The sequence below is a fragment of the Vicugna pacos genome, chromosome 34, assembly GCF_048564905.1.
Source record: "Vicugna pacos chromosome 34, VicPac4, whole genome shotgun sequence".
Classification (NCBI taxonomy): Eukaryota; Metazoa; Chordata; class Mammalia; order Artiodactyla; family Camelidae; genus Vicugna; species Vicugna pacos.
The window spans coordinates 22,166,415-22,186,798 of record NC_133020.1 but is presented as its reverse complement, the minus strand read 5'-3'; the positions used below and the strand labels follow the sequence as shown (position 1 = coordinate 22,186,798).

Below are 20,384 nucleotides of genomic sequence, written 5' to 3'. Positions count from 1 at the left end.
ACTGTGGAAAACAGTATGCAGATTCCCTAAAAAACTAAAAATAATTACCATATGATCCAGCCATCCCCCTCCTGAGCATTTATCTGGAGGAAATTCTAATTTGAAAAGACACATGCACTCCAATGTTCATAGCAGCACTGTTTACAATAGCCAGGGCATGGAAGCAACCTAAATGTCCATCAACAGATGACTGGATAAAGAAGTTGTGCTCTACTTATACAATGGAATACTACTCAGCCATAAAAAAAAGAATGAAATAATGTCATCTGCAGCAACATGGATGGATCTGGAGACTGTCATTCTAAAGAAGTAAGCCAAAAAGAGAAAGAAAAGTACCATATGATATCATTTATATGTGGAATCTTAAAAAAAAAAAAAGACACAAATGAACTTAGTTACAAAACAGAAACAGACTCACAGACATATAGAACAAAACTTATGGTTACCGGGGGAATAGGGGTGGGAAGGGATAAATTGGGAATTCAAGATTTGCAGATACTAACTACCATATATATAGCACAGGGAACTATATTCAATATCTTGTCGTAACCTATAATGAAAACATGAAAATGAATATATGCATGTATACGTGTGACTGAAACACTATGCTGAACACCAGAAATTGCACAACATTGTGAACTGACTATGCTTCAATAAAAAAGAATGCAAAAAAAAAAATCCAAAAAAAGGTGGTTAAAAGAAAAGTAATCATGATTAAAAAATGCAAGATATGGAAAAGTGAAATTACATATGAATACAGCTGTGCTTAAAAACCACACAAACTCCCAAGTTACATCTCAAAAAGAGAATGGGAAAAAATGCACTGAAGACTTCATAACCATGTTTGCGGGACATTGTGACAGATGGAAAAGTCACTGTACCAACAGTGAGTCCAGGAGCAGACTCTCCCTTCAGAAACACAGATTTCTACACCAGAAAAAAGCAGCATTTAGTCAATCTCCTCCTCACCTTATAACCACAAGTTTATTTCCCAACCACACCAGGCACCTAAGAGTGGATTTATCAGAACAAAAATATTTCAGATACTGTCTTCAACTGTCTGAAAAAATGTGAATCGTAACACCCCAAACTACTTGCACGGATTAAGGTCCTGTCTCAACTTCCGGGAACTGGCCCACCGTTCAGTTTTGTGTGGAAACACAGTAGCAAGAAAACGTTTATCAAGTCAGAAAATGCATATTGAGTATATCAAAACAAGGGACACAGGAAGATCCATTATTTGCTGATACAGATGAGATTTTGCTCCCAATTCCCATACATCTCAGATGTCCTGGAGAGCTGCTTACTTGGTAGTTATGGTGTGAGGGGACCGAGATCCTCCACGTTAAAAATTATGCTACTGTTTATGTGAACAAAAGATGGTCAAGGGGCAGAAATACAGTAAAATCTAGTTTTAGTTTTTAGGCATCATTTTACCAATACTGAAAACAAAAATGAGAAAGAAAGACACACGCTGAGAGGAAGAAACTGCACTTGAATGTGGTACCTGGTGGGGCCAAGAGTAAGGGATACAGATTTATGAGAGCAAAATAAAGTCAAGAATTGTAATAAAAACAAAACTCAGCTGCAGAAGGAGCCAACAAGGGGCCGGGGAACCATATGCAAATACTGGGTTGCACCATGTGTCTCAGCCCTTGATCTGCGCCGGCTGTTCCAGGAGACACCAGACGCCACTGTGACTGGTTAATTAGTTCCCTCTGCAGGACACAGCAAGTTCCGGGTTACTCACGTGATATCCCTTCGTTGGTAGCAGCCCTGAAGCAGGCAGGCGATCAGGTCGCTGATAAACTCTGCGTCGTCCCTGTGAAGAGCTGCTTCTAGCTCCTGAGGAGGAGAAGCAGGGAGAGGGAGTGAGAGGTCGCATAGACAGCGGCTCCTCCCTTCCACGCCACCATCACCATCCCCACCACCCTGGTCACAGACAGCCCGCAGCTGGGCCAGAAGAGCCGCGGGTGTTCCAGTTCTCCGCAGGTTTACTCCCACTGACCCCACCGAACTCCGTCCCTCCTCTCCGCTCACTGTAGAGAACACACTCACGTCTCTGCACGTAAAACCAAGCCAGCAGAGCTGCAGAAGAGCTCAACTCACACAAACGCGACTGTCTGGCTTTCTGTTTTAATGGCAAGAGAATAAAGGAGCAAATATGCGATCGATTAGGAAGTGTTCATTTATTTCAGTTCCCACGGGTCAAGGGTCCGCGACAGCTTTCCGGAGCCATCCCACTTTGAGAAGCAGCACCTACAGGGCCGAGCCTGATCTTACTTCACCCCAAGGAGTGAGGCAACGTCCCCACTAACGGTCTACTTGCAGGGAGATGGACTTGCTGTCCCTGGGGTTCAGGCAGAGAAGGCCAAAGGATCAGAAGGCACAGTGCTGTCAACAAAGACCCGCTGAGGAGCTACAGGGACAGAGACAGTGCGGAACTCGAGAGAGTCTACCTCCCTTCTCAGCATCCCACAGCAAGCCTGTGCTTTCTGGGATGATGGAACGCGCTCCATCACTGGCTCGCGGGCTGCCGCCAACCCAACGCCCACCCCCTCCCGCCAGCCATCCCTAAGGGCTGCAAGGCTCATGGTGTGACTAGCTCATAAGCAAACTCTCTCAAGTCTTGCGAGTGGATGTGTAAGCACGAGGTGTGCCAAGATGCAGTTTCTGGCCTTAGCACCAAGTGCAGGGCAGTGTCCCCAAGGAGGGCAGTCGTAGAAGTTCCTGGCCAGTAACAATCACTCTGAACACTTCACAGGACGAAAGTCTGCTGAGCATTCTAAGTGACGGATGTAAACACAGTACAAACGACTCTGAGGCGGCCGGACTGAAAAGGAAGGGATCCCACGCTGCCCTGACGCCCAGGTGAACAGACCTCAAAATTCAGACGTGAAGCCCAGCCTGAACACACTCTGCTCGCCGGGAACACAAACCTGGTGACCATCACCATCACCACCCCCCACCACCACGGTTCTCAGTCTTCTACCAGCCTGCCAGCTCCTTTGGGCAGAGCTCTTTCCTACATTCTACCAGCCCAGGATTACAGGGTTTGAGCTATGTTTAGTCCAGATTCATTCACTCAACAAACACTTTCTGGCCACCTGCCTGTGTGGAACAATACGGGACATCCCACGCACTGGGGAGCTTGGTTTACTTAGGAGGGAAGACAGCACAACAAAGACAGGCAGACATCGACGTCAGCACTCCTGGGGCCAGAATACTGTGGGACCGGCAAGGAGAGGCGGTGAGGAGAAGGGTCGGGGGGACAGCGACACGCCCCGGAGAGCAAAGCCTTCCTCCCCTGCAGCTGGCGCCTCACGGTGACCCAGGCGCAGAGCACAGCAGGTCTCACCGCCCAGCGCTGACCAGAGGAAGACCGTGGAGAGGCGGCAAAGGAGAAGCAGGGAAGCAATTTTAACCCTGCTGAAAAAAAGTGCTGGTACCAGTTAAAACTTTTTTCACTTCAGTGGGTACAGAGTTTCAGATCTGCAAGATGAAGAAGTTGTGGAGCCGTTTCACAACAACATGCATCTACTTAACCCTGCCCGACTGCACTTAACATGGTTATGACGGGAAAGTTTGTGCCTCTTTTACCACAACTTAGAGAAAACGTTTTTCACGGTAAAAGCACCCCGTCCAAGTGCTTCTGTGATGATGGCAATGAGGCGATGCGTATAAAAGCAGACCAGCACAGCACACAGCAAGAGCCCCACCACACGTGAGCACCGCGATTATCTCGTCTTCCTTGAACGACCGTGTGCAGGGGAAAGCAGACTGAAGGGCCAGAAAGTGGTCGTTTCAAAATGCAGGTTTCTGAACAATAGAACAATTTTAATACATGGCCTACTGTGTTCGCAAGCCAATAAAACTACTTCCAAATCCAGGGTATTCAAAGCTTTACCCCGTATGCCTTCAACCCAGAGTCTAAGGCTCAGATGAAGGCAACAAGGAACAAACATCCTTCAGAACCACCCCCTCCTCTCGCCCACTCCTCTCCCCCTTTGTACGTCCTTTTCACTGTGGGCACTGAGCTGTGAGCACAGAAATCCGAACTTTGCCAAGATGCTCTGGGACAGAAGAAGGAAGGGTGGGGGCAGGGGCACGGGCTCCTGCAGCTCCTGCACTTCAGAGGGGCTGGAGGGAGGACCGGGACTGCCCTCCTTGCAGCTGGCGTCACAGTTCATTAGGGACAAGTCTGTTTAACACTGTCACACCTCCCACGCCCTCAGGAGCAAGTGGGGCTGCTAGGAAGAGAACCCCGGAATGAGCAGGGAGATAAAGAAGCTCTCAGTCCACACTGGGGGAGCCTTCGCTGTGCCAGAAGCAACAGCCCAGCGCAGCATGGGCAGAGCATCACCAACCCCGAGCACGGCCAGCACTAAGTATCCCTGCAGGTGCTCGCAGTGCTACACAGGCTCCTGAGCCCTGGACAGGCTTTCTCTAATCTCCTGCGAGAGAAGGAACGTGCACAGCTACCACTCAGGCACAATAATCCCTCTGAGTTTCCTTAAGGAGGGTAAAAGGGGTCACACATGCTGTATCTGATTTTAGAAGGCTACAAATCTTTCTCATTTGCACATAGACCAACTGTAAGGCGTTGGGGGGGGGGGTCGCAGTTGGAGACAGGGGCCTCCCTGTGGGACCCAGAGCTGTGCTCGCACAAAGGCGATGCAAAGCAGACCTTCCTGCAGGGCTCCCCTGCTGCTTGCCAAGGGGCGGCCTGAGAGTGGGCTCAGCCTCCAGAAGGCACCCCTGACTCTGCAGCTGATGCTTTATAACTTGAAATGATTTAATTTAATCCCAAAGGCTTGCCTGTGCCTATTCAGACAGTGAAGTATAAATCAGCCCAAGTGGGTGGAACGGCGAGGACCCCGAAACCGCTGTTCCCAGACTGCCCACTGGCCGAGTGCTCCACCCCAGGGGTCCTCAGGCCAGCAGGTGCCCCTGCGTCCTGTCAACAGTCCACAGAATAGCTGTCGCTGGCTGCGGTGCTGAGTAAACAACAGAAAGGAGACCAAAGTGGCTCTTCCCTTCAAACGTGGCTGCTGCCCAGAGCATTAGGTCAACAGGAAAACACCAATCACATCAGTCAGTGTGGAAACCTAGAACACGATTTTCCAGAAAAGGAGTAAATTACCAAAGCTGGCTCCAGAAATTAAGCAAAGGCTCACAAGTCTCACAGACACCCCCCCCCCAAGAAGGTGCCTGCGATACACAGGCAACCCCCAGGTGCTGACAGGGCCGGAGGTGCCCCAGCACTCCCCAGGGCTGGCGCTGGGCGGGCAGCGTGCGAGGGCAGCACGGGCACACAGGGTCTCACAGCCCGCACCAGCCTCACGCGGAGCGGGCAGCCTATCCCTCACAGTGAGGGCTGTATCCCTCCGCCCACACGGTGTGCGGCCAGAACACAGGAGACCAAGAGAAGACAGCACACAGCTTCCTAGAGAGGCGGTTCTGAGTTTTCGCTTGTTCGTTTTTATCGCTGTTGCTTGTTGTTGTTTGGAAAGGTATTTTTAACTTAAACATTTGTATGAATTTAAAAAATAAAACAGGACTTCATGAGGCAAACAAAGACTGCAGCTCCAGACCTGGGGCTATGCCGTCTCACTCTTCGCGCTCCACTGGGCCTGCTGGAAATCACTCAGGTATCGAGGAGCCAGTAAAGACAGGACAGAAGAATAGTGAAACACAGAAGGTTAACCTATGTGTGTCTGCAGGACACAGGGAGAGAGACCAGGCCTGGTCCAGGGAAGGCGCGACGGGGCCCATACCATGAGGCAAACGAAAGTTCGGGGTGAAAGGGGAGAGTTTCAGAAGTAGAGTCAGTTAGATTTTGCAACTAACAGCATATGGAGGGAAAGGACAAGGAATTTGGGGGTAACAAGTTTGAATCCTGCCCCTCCCCAAAGATCATGGAATCTTTAACTGATAAAAAAACTAACGGATGAGGGGTGGTGATGTGGGGCAGAGACAATAAAGAAGTCAGTGGGAGATAATCTTGCGCCGCCCTAAATCCTGCTTGTCAGCCTGTGACTGCGCCCCGATCCTGTGTGGGAACAGCAAAGTCGTACACATTTCACACATGACTCTGCTGCGTGCATGAGGGGCCCTTCTGGCTGCAGTGATCCATCAGCTCACCGCACAAGGGGCGGCACCCTGCATCTGCAGACACACTGCAAGCCGGGCTCTCCGCACAGTGCTGGGGCGCAGTGTGGGCACGAGGCCCCCTCCAGTGATATTTCATCTCTTGGAGGGGCAGGTGGAATCGGCGGCAACCCCAGTCCCGGCTGCGAGACAGCAGCACTCAGCCAGCAAGGGTCTCAGACAACAAAGGTCACCGCTCTGAACGGAAGCTTAACGAGGACCTTGCAGAGCCTCCGGCTACCGCCCAGTGCCTCCACAGGTAAGTGCCTGGAATGTTCCAGAGAAAACCAAACAGTAGCCGCTGGGAACAAGCCGTCTAAAGGGATGAACTGAAGGTTTCCAGAATGCGTGAAATCGAGTCATGAAGAAATCTGGAAAGGCCAAGTAGGGATGATCAGGGTGAGATCACTACCAAGAAAGCAGTACCCCCTGCTCCCTGGGGGAAGGGTGGGGGGATGCCCCGCCCAAAGTGGGCAGTCTGCAGGACAGCTAAGGAAATCCGCGGTGAGAACTTGCGGAAGTTGGTACCTCGCCTCCTCTTCTCTCATCTCCTGATGGTAAGTAGCCTGGGTGTGAGGAAGGAGGTGTGTGTTGAGGGCAAGTCTCAATCCAAGCGCAGGTAAACTAACTGTCCTTCCGAGACTCTGGGCCTGTGACCTCGCCAGGTTTCTGAATCTACAAAGCTGGGGACCAGACTTGGTCATCGGAAAGTGCTCACAACAGAGCCAGACACGGCTGAGCAGGACCCTCAGAGAAGGAGCACCTTGGGAGCACAACTGCAAACAAGCAGGTGCGACTCTGTTGGGTTTAGGCAGACTTTCCAGCAAAACTCTCACAAAGCAGCTATCTAGAACGCTCACACTGACCAAGTGTCTTCTATCACAAGACACTCAGTGGTTTGGTTTCTGGACAGGAAATCCAGGAGACAGCAACTCAAGACAGCCGCGGCCAGCGCAGCCGTGGGTGCCACCAAGGCCGTCAGAATGGACCACTGTGCAGTGAGTACGTAGCTGCTCAGCAGTGTGCTGTCACGTACAAGTGCTGGAAGGTGCCTTGAATAGAAACACGTAAGCACTTACATCGTAATAACCATGAATATACACACACGGAGCACTGAAAAAACAAACTCTTTTCCTATTAAATGAACAGGTATTTGGGGAAATTTTCAGAAATCAGCATCAAAAGCAGATTCTGAAACTTCAGACAGAAGTGAGGTTGTTGAAGTACTCTAAAAACTGTACTTGAGGTCTTCAAAGGTGGTTCTAATGATGACGAAGAAATTACTTCTGGAAATAAGGACAGGGGAAAAGCAATTATTTCTAAACTTAAAAATTCAAATGTTTATGTAAAATTCCTAAAGTAAAATTTCCAAACGGAAATTTCACTCCTTCAGTCTCTGTCATTGAAAGTCTGGTGCAGCCACTACAGAGAACAGTATGGAGATTCCTCAAAAAACTGAAAATAGAGTTACCCTATGATCCAGCAATCCCACTCCTGGGCATATATCCAGATGGAACTCTAATTGGAAAAGGTACACGCACCCCAGTGTTCATAGCAGCACTATTAACAACAGCCAAGACACGGAAGCAACCTCAATGTCCACTGACAGATGACTGGGTAAGGAAGATGTGGTGTGTTTATACAATGGAATATTATTCAGCCATAAAAAGGAACGAAATAATGCCATCTGCAGCAGCACAGATGGACCTAGAGATTATCATACTAAGTGAAGTCGGACAGAGAAAGACAAATATCACCTGATATCACTTATATGTGGAATCTAAAAAAAAACAAATGATACAAACAAACTTATTTACAAAACAGAAACAGACTCACAGACGGAAAACAAAGTTATGGTTACCAAGGGGGAAAGGCAGGGGAGGGATAAATTGGGAGTCTGGGATTAACAGATCCACACTACTATATATAAAATAGACAAACAAAAGGTCCTACTTTACAGCACAGGGAACTATACTCAATATCTTGTAGTAACATATAGTGAAACAGAATGAATATATATATATATATATATATGAATCATTATGCTGCACACCAAAAACTAACACAATACTGTAAATCAACTATACTTCAATCTAAAAAATTTTACATATACCATGGTATGTTGATATTCCCAAAAAGCCTTACTGAATCATCTCACTGGAAAGACAGGACGCTGCCTAGCTTCAAGCATACATGGTGAGTCACACGTGTTAGCATTGCCACAGGAGAGTCAGAACTCGTAACTCATGCTCTGTCCACTTTACCAAAAAGGAAAAGATCATGAAAGTCTGGAAAGGGGAAAAGGTATGGAGAATAATGTTTGACAATGACCCCATTAGTTCCAAAACGCAGCGTACCTGGGTTCATTATATTCCTTATTCAACTCTCAAACAGATCAGTCACCCCGCACCCAAGTCATTCACACACGCCCTCCAGGTCGCGGGCCTCACTCCGGAGGCATCTTTGTAGCCTCTCCTCTTAGCTTTCCCTTCCATCCCCCACATACAAACTGTATTTTTTTTTATCACGTTAATTAATAAAACAAATAAATCAGTATTTTCCAATCAGGTTTCACAAACATCTGTAGCAGGAAATGTAAACTTCACAACAGGAAGGAGGTGAAAGATTTTAACAAGGAAAAAAATTGAGAGGTGTGGGATATTAGGTGGGAGACTTTGGATTAATCAAAGGTTTTAATGCAAACAACTTGGAGGATGGAGGAGTGACACAGGTGAGAAGGCAGGTTACGGGCACGGAAAGGACAGGGCCGAGACAGGGCTACGGGCAGGCGTGACAGAGCGCGGGCACATGTGCGTGTGACGTCCGTGTTCTGACGACACGTGTCTGTGCAAGAGCGCGAGATCACCAGGGCCGGCCAGGACACCAGAAAACAACGTAAAACAAGCCAAAACGGGAAGGGACTGGTTCATAATACACTTAAGACCTTCGTCCCTCAAAAGTATAATGAACATAAATGTTGAGAGCTGCCCAAATTAACTAAAATGGGGCTGTGGTGCAAAGGAACCTCTGAGCAGGCCTCCCTGGCCCGGGCAGGCGCAGCACAGGCCTGCAGGCCAAGGCCGCTTCCCTGACAATGGAAGAACCGGGAGCTTCAAAGAGACTTGGGATTAACTGCCTCAAACTAATGAACCAGTTGTTCACGAAATACAGTGAATCTGCCCTAAATGAAATGACTACCTCGAGGATGTGAAAAAAATAGTCTGTCCAAACTACTGTCGCCGGTCCTAGTGATGCGAACAAACCCTCACTCCGACCAGCACGCTGCAACCAGGTGGAGCCCGGCGAGCGGTCCTTGCCCCCATCGAGCTGGACCTGGAAGCAGCATTTAAAGCAGCTGGTTCTTTCCTCCATCTCAGAGCCCTTTCTTGGCTTCAACGCCTTCCTCACCTCTGTACTCCTTGTCTACCTCATTGCCACTTCCCCTCCACCTCCTCTAACGGCACGTGCTGGAGAAGACACAAGGGGTCAGTCTGTGGCCTCCTCTCTCCCCTGTGCCCATGGGCCACACCTGCCATCCCGGCGAGCTCCTCCACCCCGAGACGCTCCCACTGACACTCCATAACTTTCCTCCGAATTCCAGAGTAAGCCGATCCCACGGCAGACTTCACCACAGAGCCTCCAGCAGGCAGAGCAAACGACCCTGGGAGAGGCACCTCCCTCCAACACTCAGTCACCCTTGAAACTCCTCTCAGGTCACAACCACCCACCAGCAAGTCAAAAACGGCCGTCTCCCCAGGGTCGCAGCAACGGCTCTCTCAGAGCCTCCTCCCTGGACCCCTGCTTCTGTCCATCTGTGCACAGTAACAGGCTCCAGTCAGAACACAGCCCAAAGTCTCCACTGCACATTTAAGCCCTCGGCCCGTGTGGCCTCCTGCTGACCCTTCCTTCCCCAGGTCCCACAGTGCTCCCGCCTCCCGCCTCAGGCCCATCCTTCTCCTATTCATCCTCTGGACTTCCTTTTTCCAGCTCCTCAGCTATTTATTACATACTCATTTATCCTCCTTCTTCTACTGTTACTATGTAACATTTATGTATACACGTACACATATACATACATTTGTGTGTGTGTGTGTGTGTGTGTGTGTATCTCTGCTGAGAAGCTTTCTGGTTTTTGTTTATATCTGTTTCCCTAAAATGCCCACAGATCCATAAGCCAAGACTCTAAATTTAAGACTACATCACAGTAGGGGGGAGGATATAGCTCAAGCGCTAGAGCACATGCTTAGCATACATGAGGTCCTGGGTTCAATCCCCAGTACCTCCTCTAAGAATAAATAAATAAGTAAACATAATTACCTCCCCCCTCAAAAAAAAAAAAAAAGACTACATCACAGTATGCCCTAAATTCTAGCTATTATAAGGAACACTAATTAAAAATATGGATGCTGAGAAGCATGTTATGAAAATAAAGCATCTAGAACATTTTACGGCCACTCTGAAGTTCGGTCCAAAGTCATTTAACAATTAACCTACACCTGTGAAAATCTTTTCCTCCAAAAATTAAATCTGGAAGTATTTAGTAACATAGCAGATACAAGGGCTGGTTTGAGGAAGACGAGCCTCACCCACGGGCTGAAGACACACGCCACAGATTAGCATTTCCCCAACAAAGCGCTGCTGAGCGTCCCGCCGGGAACTGAGCTCCAGCCCCTCTGCCTCAGCTGCCGCCACTCCGCCTGGACAGGTACTGCTGAGCACCGCTGCTCGCCTGGGCCCAGACGGGTCTCCCCTCCAGCACGGACCAGTCTGAGCTGCTGCCGTTAGCTGTTCACCACTGCTGTGCGGCTCGTTCAGACGCCTCCCCACAGCTCGCCACACTGAGACGCACTCCAGCTCCCAGGCTGTCGTTCAAGACCTTCCAAGCGGCCTCAACCCACCTTTTCAGGGTCGTCTCCATTTAAACAGAAGCCTTGTGGAGAACGAACCAGCTGTACTTTATCCTCCAAACAACAGGTATTTCCGAATTCTTGTTCCTGTTGTTTCTTTGAATAAAGGTCCTTCCTTGACCTCCACCCATCCAGTCACAGAGGACAAACATGGCAAACGCCTGGGGGAAGGCTGATTTCTGCGACTTCTGGGGCAGAAGCTTGCAGGACGAAGGCTGGCCTGAGTCGTATGTCTGCCTGAGCCCCTGACAGACCTCTGATGACTGCTCTCACCTGGACAAACCCGTCTATTAATAAAAGACCCCCACCCTCCACATCCAGACATTTCAAGAAAGAGGGTAAGTCTCAGAAATGACGGTAATTTCAAATGAGGCCCCGAACCCCGGACTCCAAGCACGGAAGGCGAGAGGACACAGGAGGTGCTTATTTCTCTTTCTGCCTGACGCACCCACCCATCAGCTATGGATACTGGAAAAGGGGCTCGAAAAGTAGTATCTCAACAGACAATTGAAAATAGGATCAAGGAAATACCATTTTTTAAAAATCTCATCATTTTAGGAGACTGGTGGGAATCAAAAATAATGCCAGTAGGTTGTCCAGCAGAATAAGTTGCTTTGGAGGAAAAGAATAAACTCTGAGACAACAGAGAAGAAGAGACAAGTTCCTCATGTAGGATTAACTAAGACTTCTGCATAAATGCAATTTTCTGCTTCTGCTGACACGTAACAAGGGCTCCCAGCACAGCACCTCAGTCACACACCAGTGGGAAAACCCTGTTTCCCAGATGCTGGGCATTAGGGGAGCAGCCACATTACGGAGGGGGGACGCTTTCCCCAAAAAGGCCTCCAGGCCGGGACAGACAGCCAGTGAACACTAAGGCAAACCTGTCGACCACTTCTGGGTGGAGAGGAAAGACTGCTGACACCTGGAGAGACCCAGAGGGGTGACAGCCTACGCAGGAAAAGAAAGTGTTTGGTGCAAATGTGAGAGGCTTTTCCCCAAAAAGGCAGTGTGGGTCTGTGGAAGAGAAACACGGGATATGAAATGTAGAATGCAGCTTAACTGTTAGGGCACAGAGCAACCGACAAATGACAGAGAATCTCCACAGCGTCCCAGACTGCCTCCGTCCAGGAGTGTCCACCTGAAGCTTCGCACCGACATGAGGGGCAAGAAAACTGAGCCCTAAATCAGGACCCCTCTCAAGGGTCCAAAATGAGACTCCAAGTTATGAGGGTAAACAGACAGGTGTCATAGGTGAGGGGCACTGCACTGCCTTCTGGGCTGGAAGAGAGGGGAGGGCTCCTGTGAAATACGAGAGCTGACCCAAGTACCTCTGGAAACGAGGTAATCTGCGAGATTAAAGGACAGCAGGCCCCGTCCAGAAGCACTGTACTCTCGTTGGTAAGGCTGTTTCCCATGGGGACACCACTGGACGTGGCACCAGAATGGGACAGTCACCTGGGTGGGTGGCCGGTGTGGGGCTGGTTCTCCCTCTGCTGCAGTCACGTTTACAGATAAGCAAGAGAGGAGGCAAGAATGGACCACAGAGCAGGCAACTGGCGATGGAGACATCAGCATGAACTCACGTTTAGTCTCACTGCAGAGATGGCTGCACACAGAAGTATTTATAGACGTGTACACATACACACCAGTGCACACATTTAGCTCCTTGCTCCGTCAGATGAGAGGGCACAGAAGCAAAAGTAACCCAGCAGCAAATAGCACACCTACCACCCAAATCTCAGTTTTTAACATCATTCTCCAACAAAAGGAAGCAGAGCTCCCGGGAGAAATGACCGATTCCAGGAGAGGGGCAGGAAATACACAAGATGTACCGAGGACCTTCTAGTGTCTGAGAGTAAGGAAGCACTCCAGAACAAAACAAAACAAAGCACCTCAGAGCAACTGGAAGAGCTCCCAATGGCCAAAGCTGGCACAGCTTAAATCACAAAATAAATAAACTACTGGATTATGAAAGCATAAAAATACACGATATAAAACAGTGAAATACAAAACGGTGAAACGATAAATACTTATGCATCCATACTGATGAACCTTAAAAAGAATAAATGAGTCCAATAAAAAAACTGTATTGCTAGGGCCTAACTTGTGTTTTAATGGAGTAGAACACTTCAGCACAGAGAGCTCTGAACTGAAACAGAGAAAGCAGCAGAGCGCGGGCAGCAGAGTGCAGGCAGTAGTAGGCAGCATGGCCCCCGGCAAGGCTCAGCTGGCCCGTGGACCCCACAGGTGCGGATAAGCTGCGGAGAGGCGGGCATCAACACACCGGGTGCTTCACAGAGAAGGTACGAGAGTTCAGTTGGGGAAATCTGGTCCCCGCCTGTCTCAGTTCACTGTGCCTGAGAAACTCGGGCACGACACACCGGGACGCTGCCGGTGTGAACACGGGGCCACCACACACACAATGTGCAGAGCCGCGCTCCACTGTGGGGGCTGACCTGCTGCACCGCCCAGGGCCCTAGGCTGTGCGTCGGGAAAGCCCATGTGAGCAGCCAGATCTCCACCCTGAGCTGTCTTCTGGAGGGTGGCGGAGGGAGAGGAAGTTCAAGGATGTGAAGAGCTGCCTCCAAGAGGCAGCTGTACTTGTTTTGACTGCATGTGGCTCTCCTTCTTCCTTCTTCCTTCTTCCACCTTCCTTCTTCCTTCAGTATTTCTCGTAGTGAGGAACTGCATCCTTCTTCTGAATCCTTTCTCTAACAGAAAAATCCCAGATGACACTGGCGACTCTTAGGGATCTGAGTCATACCACCCTGCGCGATCACAGCTGGCAATCTCCAACAGAAAACCAGAATCTTTTAGAATCTGTTCTTCACTGATACAAATAAAATTATACCCTGTCATCTGGCAAGGATAAATAAAATGTTTGAATCTAGGCAGCATCATTGGCAGTCTCCAAGTATCTGTGTGTAATCCAACACTTCAGGGTGAAGAGGGTGGTTCTCTTTTACTTTTCTCCAGGTTTCTTTTTTTTGTCATATACATTTTTAAAATTTATGTATTTATTTCACAATATCATATTTTTAAAACTGAAGTATAGATGATGTATAGTATCACATGTTACAGGTATATAATACAGTGACTCACACATTTTTAAAGGCTATATTCCATTTTCAGTCATCATAAAATACTGGCCACATTCATGTTGTACATACATCCTGGTAGCTTATTTTACACCTGGTAGTTTGTACCTCTTAGTCCTCCACCTCCATCTTGCCCCTCTCCCTCTCCTCTCCCCACTGGTCACCACTAGTTCCTTCTCTACATCTGTGAGTCTGTTTCTTTTCTGTTATATTCACTAGTGTATTGTATTTTTTTAGATTTCACATGTAAGTGGTATCTTACAGTATCTGTCTTTCTCTCTCTGACTTACTTCATTTAGTATAACGCCCTCCAAGTCCATCCATGATGTACACCAGAAACTAATACATTTTAAATCAACTGTACTTCAGTTAAGAAGCAACCAACCAACCAATTTAAAATATGGGCAGAAGAAGTGAACAGACATTTTTCCAAAAGAGGAAATGCAGACGGCCAACAGGAACATGAAAAGTTGCTCAGCATCACTAATAACAGGGAAATGCAAATCAAAGCCACAATGAGACATCATCTCACACCTGTCAGAATGACCATCATCAAAAAGAACACAAGTAACAAATGTTGGCAAGGATGTGGAGAAAAAGGAACCCTTGTACGCTGTTGGTGGGAATGTAAATTGGTGCGGCCACTATGGAAAGCAATATGGAGGTTTCTCAAAAACCCAAAAGTAGAACCACCATATATTGCCCAGCAGTTCCACTCCTGGGCATATATACCCAAGGAAAAGAAAAACGTTAATTCAAAAAGATACATAAACCCCACTATTAACAGCAACATTTATAATTGCCAAGAAATGGAAGCATCCTACATGCACATTAATAGATGAGTGGATAAAGAAGATGCAGCATAAATGTATGTAATGGAACACAACTCACCCATAAAAAAGGGTATTTTACCATTTGCAGCCCTTTATTCACTTTTTTTTTCCACTTCAAAAACCAGGATTTTATAACTGGCATAAACATTTCCACTGCATCAAAAACAACAAAATACCTAGAAATAAACTTAACCAAGGAGGTTACCTATACTTTGAAAACTGTAAAACACTAATGAAGGAAACTGAAGATGATACAAAGAAATGGAAAGATATCTTGTGCTTTTGGATTAGAAGAATCAACATTATCAAAAAGGCTCTACTACCCAAAGCAATTTACAGATCCAACGCAACCCCTGTCAAAATACTCACGACATTTTCACAGAACTAGAAAAGAATTCCAAAATTTATGTGGAACCACAAAAGACCCCAAATTGCCAAAGCAATCTTTTCTAGGACCTATGAAGTCTTTTCAGCCATGTATTTGTTTTCATATTCTTTTTCATTAAAGGTTACTACAGGATATTGAATATATATAGTTCCCTGTGCTGTACAGTATAAACTTGTTGTTTATCTATTTTATAGTAGTTAGCATCTGCAGATCTCAAACTCCCAATTTATTCCTTCCCACCCCCTTCCCCCAAGTCTGTAACCATAAGTTTGTTTTCTATGTCTGTTTGTTTTGCATATTAGTTCATCTGTCTTTTTTTTTTAAGATTCCACATATAAGTGACATCATATGGCATTTTTCTTTCTCTTTCTGGCTTATTTCACTTAAAATGACAATCTCTGGGTCCATCCATGTTGCTGCAAATGGCATTACTTTAGTCTTTTTATGGCTAAGTAGTATTCCATTGTATAAATATACCATAACTTCTTTATCCAGTCAGCTGTCAATGGACATTTAGGTTGTTTCCATGTTTTGTCTTTTTGTAAATAATGCTGCTATGAACACTGGGGTGCAGGTGTCTTTTCAAATTAGCAGTCCCTCTGGATATATGCCCAGGAGTGGGATTGCTGGATCATACGGTAACTCTATTTTAAGTCTTTTGAGGAATCCCCATACTGTTTTTCACAATGGCTGCACCAAACTGCATTCCCACCAGCAGTGTAGTAGAGTTCTCCTTATCTCCACACCCTCTCCAGCATTTATCGTTTGTGGACTTTTTAATGATGGCCACTCTGACTGGTGTGAGGTGATACCTCACTGTAGTTTTGATTTGCATTTCTCTGATAATTAGTGATACTGAGCATTTTTTTCAAGTGCCTCTTGGCCATTTGTATGTCTTCATTGGAGAATTGCCTGTTTAGGTCTTCTGCCCATTTTTGGATTGGTTTTTTTTTTTTATTAGTAAGTTGCATGAGCTCTTTAAAGCCTTTTTATTTTGAAATAACTACAGACTTACAGGAAGTTATAATAAACTCCACAGGGAGGGCCTGTGTTCTCCTCTTCACCCAGTTTCCCCCAGTGCTAACATCCTGCCTAAACATTCTAATGCTTAAAAGAATCAGAAAACTGACATCTGACCTGTCACCTTGATTCCAGCAGTTCTACGCACACTGATCTGCACACACGTGTACACACACAGTTCACTCTTCTTATTGCTGAGCATACCCACAGTACTGGCCGCACCAGTTTACGTAACCATGAACCCAGTGAAGAACATCTGAGGTATTTCCAACAAAACTGCTGTGCGTGCACATGCGCAGGTCGTTTTCTGGGATAGATGCCCAAGAGTGCAATTCCTGGGTCATCAGGTAAACACATGTTTGTTGAACACTTATGTGCAGAGGTGCTGGGGACACTGTGAACAAAACAGAGACATCTCTCACAGAGCTTCTACTTCAGTGAGTACGTCCTGGTTGAAAAAAAAAAAAGCTGTGGCTAAAAAAACAAATTTTTTTTTTTACAAAAGCACAGAACTGGACTAGATTCCAAGACCCTACTAGTACAGAAAGGGCCAAAGAGAACAAGATCAAACTTAAATACAATTAATAAGAACAGTATAAACCCATTCCCTAAAATTAAATCCCTAAAAATCAAAAATTACCCAGAAAGCTATCCGAGTATCAAGACAGAACTTTCTCTGATGTTGGATCAGTGACTGTCCTCTATCGGCACCGTCTAGAGCCCCTGCATGTAGCTATTAAACACTTGAAATGTGGCTCTGGCACCAATTTAAAGTTTTCATATGGGACATTTAGGACGTAACTAAATATTAGGTACATGAAGAGTCTGTTAACCCACACTGTTAATATGTAGAATTAACAGTTTGAATGTAAAATTCAAAAGCATTTGAGGACTTTAAAGTAGCAAAAGAAAAGTTTTTACTTATTTGAGAAATTAAACATCAAATCGCTTTTCCAACAAGAAACCGTGAAGTTCTTTTTCATCTTAAGTGGACACTTGGTGTCTTTCGTTGACCATTCTCTTTAAGGAGCTATTGTTACTGCCTGCATCAGCTTCCCAGAAAGCACTGCTTCTATTCGACATGCAACTAACACAGTAAACTCAAGCGCCCTCTTACTCAAAGTTCTCACCAGCTCTTTGATTCTGCATAAAAGGAAAACACCCCCTCCTTCTGGCTGAACCCTTGCAGTTGTAAGGCAAGGTTTAGAGAATACTTTTTTTTCTTTTTTGGGGGGGAGGATTAGGTTTACTTATTTGTTTATTTAATGGAGGCACTGGGGATTGAACCTAGGACCTCATGCATGCTAAGCACGTGCTCTACCACTGAGCTACACCCTCCCCCAAGAACACTTTCACTCTTTCTCATTTTATATACCTTCTCCTGTGGGAAACAGCATGATAGTGACATGGCAGTTCCAAGCTATTAGGTACTGTTACCACCCTGACATCCTCGAAGCTGCTTATCCGTGCATCACCTGGTGCTTCAGACGCCAGCTGAGGAGTTACTGTCTGTATTAGCCATCAGCGACTTCTCTCTGCACTCAACCAGGGAAGCTGGCTGTGACAGAACCCACCACCCGGGCCTGCAGGGGAGAGCGGTAAGAAGGAGGGCAGAACTCCGCTCCTTGGGAGACCACCTGTCCCGGAGGCAGGGGTGCCGTGTCGGTCCTTGCAGGAGCCCCCGCGGCTGCAGGCGCGTGTGCTGGTACATGCAAGTCCTACTTGGTGGCTCTGAAGCCTGAAGGGCTTAGCCGACCTTTCAGTAGGTCTAAAGAGGAGCAGATCAGCTACGCAAACAAGCGGCCTGTCACCACCAGTCTGCTTTTCTCTGGTATGGCTGTACCACCTTCGTCCTCCTCTGCCCACATCTCAAACTGCTTTCCTAGTCTGAATCTTTGTTCCCTGTCAACTTTCATACATTTGCTCCTGAAGTCCGCTTGTCAGCCAACAGCCTGCTATCGAGGGGTCACACACCTAAATACCTGCAGGGGGTGGGCAGGGCCCTAAAAGGTGAAGCTGGCTAACCCGGGAAGGAGACTGGGAGGAGCGGGGAGTCCGTCAGAGTCCCCGAAGAGAACAGAGGTGCAGAACTGCCCGGGGAGGGGGCTGTCACGACCTTCACTACTTAGTTCAGCAAATTTAAGCTGCTGAGCCAGGAAACAAAGCTGCTGAAAAGTCTCTTCACTATGACTTTTTTCCTCTCTTCTTCTGAGACAGAATTAGACATGAGTTAACACTTGGGAGTGAATGTGACCTTCTCCCCGCACTGGTGCCTTCCCACCACCGCCCTGGGCTCCCGGAAGTCTGCACAGGATTCTCACTGCTTAAAGGGACTTTACCCTTTCCTCCTTTCTGAATCTTCCAGGATTGATTTCAAAGATAATAAAACCACTTACAATACAATTACAACTAGCAAGCCAAGCAGAGTTTTAACAGGGAAATTACCCCGCGGAGTATCACCAAGTGGCAAAACTAACAAGTACAACTAACCTAAAAGCACACCAGCTGACCTGAACGTACAACTCTCTCCCCACTGCAAATGTCAGTGTCTGCAGGACGTCTGAGTCAGAGGTTGGCTTGCTTGTTAGAAACAAGCTAGCAGAGTTCACCACTGCACGAACAAGAGCACTGGAGGTGATACAGCAAGGCTGGTGCTGGCCCAGGAGCCTCAGACTGACCAGTTCTGTGGCTTCGTCAGTCACCTCTGCCTCCGGGCTACAGCCCAGACCACATCACCATCATGCCACCCTTCTCTTCAGAATGCTCGTCATAAAACATGAAGACGTTAACGTAAGCAGAGTTTTTAGAGAGGTGTGGTCCCTCGGTGTGGTCCCTGGACCTGAATCATCTCTCGTGGGCGCTTGTTAAATGCAAACTGGACCAGCGTATCTCAGGCAGGGCCAGGCTCCACACTCCAACCACCCCACCAGGGTTCACACCACCACCAAAGCGAACAGAGGGGACGCTCTGAAGTCCTACACAGCGTCTTCAAGCACCGCATGCCTGCTTGGGAGTTCTTTTTCTACTTGCCCTTCTCTCTTTGCATCATCTGAATTCAATTCACTTCCTGAATTTGCATGATTTTAGAGAGATACAAGTTTCATTCTACATAGATGCTCACTCAAAATAAGGTCAATGAGCCTGCCATCCCTTTCTGCAGAGACACAGGTTTAGACCCAAATCTTTCCTTTCCTTTTGAAAGACAAACTATGCTTGGTCACAACAGACGGCCTGGTGTGATCTTCTAGAACTTTTATTTTATACTCAAATATATTCCATAAAATTCTCACCTCAAGGTGAGTTATACATAATATGTCAATCACACCTCTGTAAATCTTTTTTCCATCAAGCTCTTTAACCAAACAATTACATATCATCTAACCTAATGTTGTTTCTATGTAAAATTCTTCAACCTAGAAACAGACATCTATCAAGACTGAAAAATAACCCGGTCACAGGTCCAGGACTGCGGTACCTCGACAGCTTGTAACTCTGGCAATATCCTCAAAAGGAACATTCACTCTTTCAAAAAAGAGGCGGGGGGAGGGGGCTGGGCGGGTGGTGTGCGGATCACAGAGCAAGACACAGGGGAACCATTAAGCCCTCGGTCCATCTCCCCAGGCAACGCTTGTGTAAAAGGCTTTCGTCGAGTTTGAACACATGATGCATGATTCTATACACACAGTGGTAACTGGTTTTCAAAAACCACACAGCAGCACAGATACCATTTAAGAAACCATTTAAATAACACTAAGGGGCCACGTGTGAAGACGATCATCTGATGAGCACTCTCATACTTGAGTCTGCCACCATATTCCTCAGTCTTCTGCCAGCAACAGCCCAGACTCCTGACAACAACCAGGACTTGCTACTTCCACACACACCATTTCCCCGTGTTAGAGAGACCTGGCAATCCTCTGAGTAACTGTGGGGTTAGATACAATCGTCCTAGAGATACACCGATTTCCTGGATGCCAGTTTACTA

At 47.1% G+C, this 20,384-nt stretch overlaps 1 protein-coding gene across 2 annotated transcripts in view; it reads right to left on the bottom strand.

The window, feature by feature from the left end:
• The window catches only part of CECR2 (CECR2 histone acetyl-lysine reader), a 103,753-nt gene that overhangs the window by 43,232 nt on the left and 40,137 nt on the right, over positions 1–20,384 (bottom strand). For both annotated transcript variants that reach the window (XM_072954701.1, XM_072954702.1), the window contains exon 2: positions 1,751–1,845. In XM_072954701.1, the coding sequence (XP_072810802.1) occupies positions 1,751–1,845 (95 nt within the window). The remainder of the gene's footprint in view (positions 1–1,750; positions 1,846–20,384) is intronic.